Source organism: Myxocyprinus asiaticus, chromosome 21 (assembly GCF_019703515.2).
Source record: "Myxocyprinus asiaticus isolate MX2 ecotype Aquarium Trade chromosome 21, UBuf_Myxa_2, whole genome shotgun sequence".
In the NCBI taxonomy this organism is placed as follows: Eukaryota; Metazoa; Chordata; class Actinopteri; order Cypriniformes; family Catostomidae; genus Myxocyprinus; species Myxocyprinus asiaticus.
The window spans coordinates 34,831,109-34,840,301 of NC_059364.1; the positions used below are offsets into that span (position 1 = coordinate 34,831,109).

At 38.5% G+C, this 9,193-nt stretch overlaps 2 protein-coding genes across 12 annotated transcripts in view; both read right to left on the reverse strand.

The window, feature by feature from the left end:
* LOC127412093 (kinesin light chain 1-like) overlaps positions 1-3,071 on the reverse strand; it is a 64,580-nt gene extending 61,509 nt beyond the window's left edge. For all 10 annotated transcript variants that reach the window (XM_051648164.1, XM_051648163.1, XM_051648162.1 and 7 more), the window contains exon 1: positions 1,846-3,071. The gene's annotated coding sequence lies outside the window, so the exon portion shown is untranslated. The remainder of the gene's footprint in view (positions 1-1,845) is intronic.
* Positions 3,072-3,207: 136 nt separating this feature from the next.
* Positions 3,208-9,049, reverse strand: LOC127412106 (cytochrome c oxidase assembly factor 8-like). Of its 2 annotated transcripts, XM_051648190.1 has the most exons (5): positions 8,818-9,049; positions 6,490-6,687; positions 4,089-4,152; positions 3,553-3,643; positions 3,208-3,356 (listed from the first exon to the last, which is right to left on the reverse strand). In XM_051648190.1, the coding sequence occupies exons 1-5, from the start codon at positions 8,956-8,958 to the stop codon at positions 3,233-3,235; spliced, it is 618 nt and encodes a 205-aa protein (XP_051504150.1). In that variant the 5' UTR covers positions 8,959-9,049; the 3' UTR covers positions 3,208-3,232. The 2 variants fall into 2 exon arrangements, with proteins under 2 accessions (XP_051504150.1, XP_051504151.1); XM_051648191.1 differs by lacking the exon at positions 4,089-4,152 and having other exon boundaries at positions 6,495-6,687.
* Positions 9,050-9,193: the final 144 nt, after the last annotated feature.

Genomic DNA, 9,193 nt, shown 5'->3' on the forward strand with positions numbered 1-9,193 from the left:
TCCAATATCGTTAGATTAATTTATTATCAAAATAATTGTTAGTTGCAGCCCTATTCCAATATTTTTTTACAAATGGAACCGGTTCCAAATAAGAACTGATTCTTGGTTTCCAAGAATCTAGATAACACCACTTTTATAAGGTCACCTACATACCCCATATAACAAGACTTCACATTTTCATCACAAAAAAGTTGCATGCCACAGCTGAATTCAGAGTAATGTGTTCAGTATATTATGACAGAGGAAAAGCATAAGTTTATTAAAACACGTTTGCTGCAGTGCGTGTGTATGCAACATCTATAAATTCAGCTTGTGTTCCTGTGTGGGGCCAAATTTATAACTGTCCCATTGATTCCCTGGAGGAGAACCAGTCACCTTCTCATTGAGAGGCCACTGCAGTGGAGCCCGAGCTCGCAGCTGGCCACACATTCAAACACTTGCTACTCGGAAACTGCATCTCCTACACCAAAAACAAATGCTTTCACTGAGCAAAGACGGACGGTATGTCAATTGAGCAAGTCATCAGAATACTAAAAAAGCTGACAAGATTCACAACAAGTATGACAAGCAGGCTGTATCAAGCAAGTATACCAATATTCTTAGATGTAATGTAGCCTGCAAACATACTTATCTTCGGACATGCCTACATTTATTGCAATACATGCAATCGTCATGAAATGTATCTATTGTTGGTAAGGTACTTATTTGGGTTACAGGTGGATATATAAAGGCTAGTGATGAGAGAGTGATTACAATTTGGATTAACAACAATTAAAACAAATTCTTCGCAACACCCAGTTTGATACTTATCATTTAACTGGTCTGACAAGATCCCATATATAGTCCCCACCAGTGACCAGTAGAACCAGTTCAATTATTCTTTATTAGAGAAATAGGGAGCCTAGAACAGAGAGAACTGTAACTAGAGACAACTGTATTGTATACAGCTCACTGCTGCAGTGCCTAACAGATTTAAAACTGATCTTCCAATGATTTAATAGTGAACTAACAATGATTTGGTAATATAGAAGGCTAGATGATGCAGTGACTAACAGTGATTTAACACTAATCTATTACTGAGTTTATACTTTTCTAAAAGTGACCTGTTGCTGATGGCTTTAATTTAATACTGATCTATTACTGAATTAAATGGATAGTTCACCCAAAAACGAAAATTCTGTCCTCATTTACCTACCCTCATGTTGTTCCAAACCCATATGACTTTCTTATGTGGAACACAAATGGAGATGTCAGGCATAATCTTCAGATTCAATCACCATTCACTGTCATTGTTTGGGAAGAAATCATGATGCAATAAAAGTGAATGGTGACTGAGTATGTCGGTGCACTGAATGTCATACGGGTTTGAAACAACATCAAGTTGAGTAAATAATGACAGAATTCTGGGTGAACTATCACTTTAATCGTGATCTATCACTGATGTTAAGGGTGATTTAGGGCAATGGACAGCTCACTGGTGCAGTGACTTACACTGATCTATGATCACCTATTTATACTGATTCAACACTGATTTTCTGGATGTTTGAGGGTTGTATCGCAGACAGCTCTCTGGTGCAGTGACTATATTCCGATCTGCTGTATGTCATGGCCTGGCTGAGCTCTTGCCTGCCCTCAGTCCCTCTGTCTGACTTAATATCCCACCCGTGATTCTCAACATCAAACTTCTGAGCATCCATCGGCCCCATTTAGCACGTCTAATAGAGAGAGACGGCGATGTTTGTCTCGTTTAAAGGCGATGTAAACACTGTCATCTGACAGGTACACTGACACTCCCAGTGCGCTAAGCGTGTTAGTTAGCTCGTTAGCATGATGAACAAGTCTTACCGTTCTGCAGAACATCCAGGTCACACTACCGTAACAGGGTTAGTTTCTCCGTGTCGCTCCACGAAACCCAAAGTCAATATAACGTTCCGTGGACTTATTGCGAGGATTTTAGGCTGGAATCGGGCAGCCGGACCGGTTGCGTGTAAGTGCGTCCTCTCTCCGGTCTTCTCGCCGGAAGTTCCTGCCACTGACAGCAGGAGAGCAAATCAAAGCGCAATGCAGAAACATTAGATCAATAGTCACATTATCAATATTGCAGGACGATAGAGTTTGCCAAAACACTCGGATCTCAGCGCAAACGCATCTGAAAATGGCGTTGTGTCTCTCCCGGCAGGCTCACTCCTCCTCATGATGTCATCCGAGGATTAAAGGGGAGAAATATTGTTTTACTACTTACTCTCAAAGATTTTGGAAAGAATTATCAGATTGTTTCTTTGACCTTTGTCATGCCGTTTATATTAGCTGCAAAAATGTTGGTCGATTTAGTTCATTTGACTTTGAAATTATATTCAAATAGAAATCGAGCTCTTCTATGTTATATACTAGAGAGTTGTATATTATTATTGAAGATTATGGATTGGAAGTGCTGTCTTTTATTTATTTATTATCTTATCATATATTTATTATTATAGCTTTTTTCATCCTCTTTTTCTCCCCAATTTGGAATGCCCAATTTCCAATGTGCTCTAAGTCCTCATGGTGGCATAGTGACTCTCCTCAATCCGGGTGGCAGAGGATGGATCTCAGTTGCCTCCACATCTGAGACCTTCAATCCGCACATCTTATCATGTGGCTTGTTGAGCGCGTTACCACGGAGACCTAGCGCATGTGGAGGCTTCACGCTATTCTCCACAGCATCCACACACAACTCACCACGCGCCCCACTGAGAGCAAACCACATTATGGCGACCACGAGTAGGTTAACCCAATGTGACTCTACCCACCCTAGCTACCAGGCCAATTTGGTTGCTTAGAAAGTCTGACTGGAGTCACTCAGCACACCCTGGATTCCAACTCACAACTCCAGGTGTGGTAGTCAGCATCTTCACAGTTATAATAGGATTACCTAAGAGTTGCCTATAGCTTTCTATATACGTCTTGTGGACATATCAGACTGCTTATACCACAAGAGAGCATCTTTCCTCTCCAAATGTATAACATGTCCACAATATAAAGAATAATAATGGCTACTTCATTGCATTGAAACAGGAAAATGTATGCTGATGACATGTATTACCCTCCGATATTTACACACTAACAGATGAGCATCTTCACTGTACTGATCTCATAACAATTCCAGGTTTTGATGCAATGTTCTCACCTTCAGTGTTTCGTGTAAACATACAACATAGAGAGCAGTGATTGATTTACAGTCTTTATTTGAGTTTCATGTAGATTTGCCTTTCTCCCGGCTAGTTCTTCTCCCCTGTCCTGTCAGCATCCTCCATGTTCTGTGTAGAGCTACTTCAGCCATTAGAAGTGTAATGGTGAAATTACGTCTATACCATTCCCTGAAAAAAATAAATAAAAAATGAATGGCATTGAAATAACAATATTAAAAAAAAAAAAAACACTAAATAGTTGATACAAAAGGCTCCCTGGCTTTAAAGGTGCAATTATGTGTAAAGCTGATGTTTTAAAGGATGTTCACAGCTGTAGAGTGAAAACCACAGCTGTTAAATCCACAACAATGTATTTGAATTTCACCTGTTATAACTGGCATGCCTTTTCACATTTTTATCCAAGAAGTGTTTGTAGAAGACTGCCATTTCCTCACTGCTTAAAGTCCTTTTCCTTCCTGGAAGAGACATAAATGAAACACCATACATAAGCACATCAGTTAATGTGATAAATTAAATACCCGTTCTTCGGATGAGACATTAAACCGAGGTCCTGACTCTCAGTGATCATTTTAAATCCCAGAGCACTTCTCGTGAAGAGTATGGGTGTAACTCTGGCCAAATTCCCCCCATTGGCCCTTATCAATCATGGCTTCCTAATAATCCCCATCCATTAATTGGCTCTATAACTCTACTCTCTCCTCTCCACCAACAGCTGGTGTGTGGTGGGCACACTATGGCTGCCGTCGCATCATCCAGGTGGATGCTGCACACTGATGGTGGTTGAGGAGAGTTTCCATTTCCTATGTAAAGCGCATTAAGTGTAGTGTCAGAAAATTGCTATTTAAGTGTAACGTTCGTTCATTTATTAATTCAGGTAGTGTCAGCATTTTGACAGCTCACCTTGTTCATCTCTCTCTGAAAACCCTTTTGCCTTCAGTTGTGACTGTACATATTCTTCTTTTTCCTGAGAAAATGGATCAATATAAGAAAATCTTGTTTAAAAATGTGTTGCAATGCATACATGGACCTAAGAATATTGTGCAAGATCTAAAACACAATCCTGCCCCCTAATGGTGATTATGTTGAACTTGATGCAAGGTGTTTCTTTCTACAGTCTCATTGATTCTATCCACAATATTCTCAGCGATTCCACTGTATTTCACAAGGTGGGCGGAATTTCCGGTTGGCTAGCGGAAGTGCGATTGGTTGGCGTTTTGTTTGTAGCCGGTCACTGCTTGCTTGCGTGTCATGCGGTTAGATTTGTGCTTTTTAAATGTTGTAAGATGTCTTTAAAATTTCCTGGACAATGTGTGCAGTTAATGGTTATCCTAATAATCAAGCAAAAAGTTGTCTAAAACAGCTATGTTATGATTAGAAACCACTCGCAAAGCAAAGTGCTCCAGTCCCTGACACTGCTTCTTCCATCGGCTGTCTACATAAGGATTGACTTAGGAACATCTGTTTGAAAAATCTTGGAATAATTTGTTTGTTTGGCCTGGGTAGCTCAGTGGTAAAATACGCTGGTGACCACCCCTGGAGTTCGCTAGTTCGAATCCCAGGGCGTGCTGAGTGACTCCAGCCAGGTCTCCTAGGCAACCAAATTGGCCTGGTTGCTAGGGAGGGTAGATTCACATGGGGTAACCTCCTCGTGGTCGCTATAATGTGGTTTGTTCTCGGTGGGGCGCATGGTGAATTGAGCGTGGTTGCCACGGTGGATGGCGTGAAGCCTCCACACGCACTATGTCTCCGTGGCAACGCGCTCAACAAGCCACGTGATAAGATGCGTGGGTTGACGGTCTCAGACGCGGAGGCAACTGGGATTTGTCCTCCGCCACCCGGACTGAGGCGAATCACTATGGGACCACGAGGACTTAGAGCGCATTGGGAATTGGGCATTCCAAATTGGGAGAAAAAGGGGAAAAATCACCCCCCCCCCCCCCCAAAAAAAAACAGTGGGGATTTCTTATATTATCCACCGTTACGTTCCGGCTACGATAGATGTCTAGAAACAGAGCACAATGAGTTACATAAATGACAGCATTATTGTGCTAACAGGTGTGTGTACATGTGCTGAAAGTTCATTAGACATTTTGAGAGTTTGTTCATTTATCTTCAGCGTTGGCCTTTGTAAATGCTTCACATGTTTTGAAATGGCATTATTACTGAGTCTTTGAGTAGTGACGATGTTTTCAACTGTTTTCATGCTGTGATGATAAATGGATAAATTCTACAGTGAAAGACCATAATTATTAGATGAGCCATGTACAGTAGTGAGATGTTTTATCACATTTGAAATTAACTGTATTCTGATTTTCCACTTTCCTGCATTTTTCCTGCCTGCAATTCCCTTTCTTTTGAGTGTCTTTGCAGAATAAGCAAGTCTTCCCTTAAGGGGAAAATGTGATTTGGAAAAGAGTGTGGACATTAATTCAGTATCAATTAAATGTATTTGTACAGCTAGTGCTTTTAATAATACATACTGTTTTATAGTTGCTTTACAGAGAACATTGAACTTTTGTGTAAAATGTTTATTATATATGTCCAAATAAATACGTTTATTTGTATTGCATGTAGTTCTTTTTGTACGGTACAGTTTATTGTGTGGCTGCTAAGACATCGTTATTTCCTATACAAGAACAATAAATTCAATCTATCAACAGGATCAGTTGTTCAGTCAACACTAAAACATTTCACGTAGGTTATAGCATTTAGATAGAGATTAAGTAAACTAACATTTATAAAGCTAGATTGAGCTTACTACACATTCATTTCCTGCAAAATTGTATTTGAAAAAGGTCAGCATGACAGTATCATCGCCTGAGTCCTGTAATACACGTGCAACCTGCTGTCTGGACCTCCCCTGTGTCTGCAGTAAGTACATAATCTCAGTACAACAAACTCTTCAGGTTCTGACTAGACTCAATATATCCTTTAAAATAATCATAATTATCTACAGTTCTCAAAACATGTCCAACTTTACAGCTGTGAAGGCGCTAATAGGCTACATAGCTTTTCAGGTTAGTCTGCTCAGGTTCTTCCAGAGATGGATAAAGACTCAATAAAATAACTAAAATGCTTCTATATGGCCGTCATCCTGAAACCCATAATCATTAACAGATAGGTGAGGAAGAACAATATTCCTCGCTATAATTCTTATTTCTAATGTCATTTTTAATGCTGCGTTAGTACATAACATAACGATTGTTTGCGCTTAACCGGAAGTTCTGCCCACATCGCCCGCAAAGCATCATGGGACTCAGGAATATTGTGGATGGTTGCACCACACATCTGTGGTTCACACCTTACTGAACGTGATGTTCTGATTGGTCCAGAACTTATGGTTCCAGTCTTCGGTCTCTTGTCTCAGATGCCTCAACTTCCTTTCCAGTGGTGTCTCATTCTCTGGGATGTGATATATGATTGGCCTCAGGTTTGAGAATCTGTCTGGTGGACCGATCCAATCATATTTTGATGATGCAGCTGGACTGAATCCACATCTCTACATATATATATATATATATATATAAAAAAATAAAAAAAAACAGACTGTACATTAGCACAAGGCAGTATTAGAAATGTAAAACATCATTATTAATCTGGTTACAACTAAAACTTAATCCACTTTCTTTTACAAAAAATATACTCCTGATTCAGGCTCTCACGCTGCCTGTGAAATTAATGACTTTGGATAATCAATGACAATTCAACAAGAACCCTCAATTAAGAGCACTGCAATGCAATTTCAGCTTCAGGTACAAAGTGTCAAAACATGGACAGACGTTTATATTAACAACACATTCATACAACTTGGCGTATAATACTATTTGATGTATACTTTGCCTTCACAAGAGTAAAAATTTAAAAATAAATTATGCTAAAATGTTATGTAATTAAACCAAGGATGTACCACATATTCAGGATTGGGGGGGGTAACCAAATGTAATAATTTAATAATTAACCATGGAAAACCCCCATATCAGAAGACCACTTTTATGAATATTGGGGGGACATGCACTTAAGAAAATGGTTTATTCCAGGCTTTTTGCAGAAAGCAGAGTTCTGAAACGTCATGTAAACAGGAACACCGATTTCCTTAATGCCGTTTAAGGGATTAAGAGAAAGTGGTTTATCATATCCAGGTTTCTCCTGGAGAACACGGCTAACGTGGTCATGTTAACACATAAGCGACGTTCTTACAAGTTTCTGAAGAGTGCGCATGTGTGTGAACAGACCGGATAACAAATGTCATAGGATGGAGCCCAACAACATGTCAACAAAGCGGAAAAGAATTCAACATTTCTGGGACTGCAGTGTGAAAAGCTCACCCACTATATACTATACCCATTTATAAACACCAATGTAAAATATCATCAGGGGAATCCTGAAGTTTTGTGTAAAAGGGTAAATCCCACTATTGTAGCGCAATTCCGCTGCAGGTCGCGATAGTAAGTTGAGGAATAAACACAGCTTTATTACAGACACTCCAGAGTTGTTACTAAGCAACAGAATAAAATAGCAGTCTTCCTCGGTTACCGAGTTTGTTATTTACACAAGTGTTGAGTGTAAATTACGTTGCTGTGAAGAAAGCTGCTTACTGACCGAGTCGCATGTATATGGGAGTAAAGAGTAGACCGCTTATACAGTGCATGTAAACTGGACATTTTTTTTTGCAATATGTCGCTTTGTGGTGTCCATGTAAATGTAGTCAATGTCTATGGTGGTTACAGCCCTGAATTAATATGTTAATAAATGTCATAAATGTTAAAATAACAAAAATTAAAGTGTGAGAAATAGGTAAAATTACAACTTTAGTCTGCAGTTAAGTGATTTCTAATTTTGTCTTAAAGGAATATTCTGGGTTCAATACAGGTTAAGCTCAATCGACAGCATTTGTGGCATAATGTTTTTTTGTTTTTTTGTTTTTATTCATTTGTACTCGTCTCTCCTTTTCTTTAAAAAAAAAATAAAAAATCTGGGTTCCAGTGAGTAACTTACAATGGAAGTGAATGGGGCCAATTTTTTGCAGGGTTTAAAGGCAGAAATGTGAAGTTTATAATTTAATTTAAAAAAAAACTTACATTAATTCTTCTGTTAAAACTTGTGCATTATTTGAACTGTAAAGTTGTTTAAATCGTCATTTTACAGTCATTTTAGGAGTTGTTGACATTACATCATCATGGACACAAAGTTGTAAAATTGGAAATAACTTTACACAGAAAAGGTTAGTAAGTGATTTTATCACAGTAAAACATCTTTACACGCATACTGTTCATGTCTGTGGCTATTACATTTGAAAAAGTGAGTATTTTTACATTTACTGATTGACCCCATTCACTTCCATTGTAAGTGCTTCACTGTAACCCAGATTTTTAGTTTTTTTTTTAAGAAAAGAAGGGGCAAGTCAAAAAATGTTTTTATGGTAATCAACATTATGCCACAAATGTTGACGATCGAGCGTAACTTGTTTTGAACCCGAAATGTTCCTTTATTATTGTGTTTCCAAATGTATTGCAGAACATCATTTGCTGACACAGTGTTGCTACATACTATGACTGCATCTAAGTTTTAACTGATGTCGATGAAAAGTTACACTGTTTATTATTTGACATAAAGGCAGTAAAATACAAACCTGTGCTCGTCTGTCATGTTGTGGTGGTTGGCTTGTGTTTTGTCGATGACCTCGACAAGGGCTCCTTAATGGCAGCGGAACATATGTGTAACACGGACACAAGGATCTAAAAAATAAGCAACCTACTGTTTTTACATTCATCTTCAATTATTAAGTCACTGACCTAAGCAAAAACCAGTGCGATTTATTTTATGACACCATGAAGCGTGTAACTATCATGACATTTTTTACACAGAGAATGTTTTCAAAGTAAAAGTCGTTTACACTTTTAATCTGTTAGATACACATAAGGAAATAAAATGTCTAAAAAAGAAAAAAACATTAATATATGAAAAAAACCCCGTTACTATATCATTTTCTTTAAATAGCATTTTTT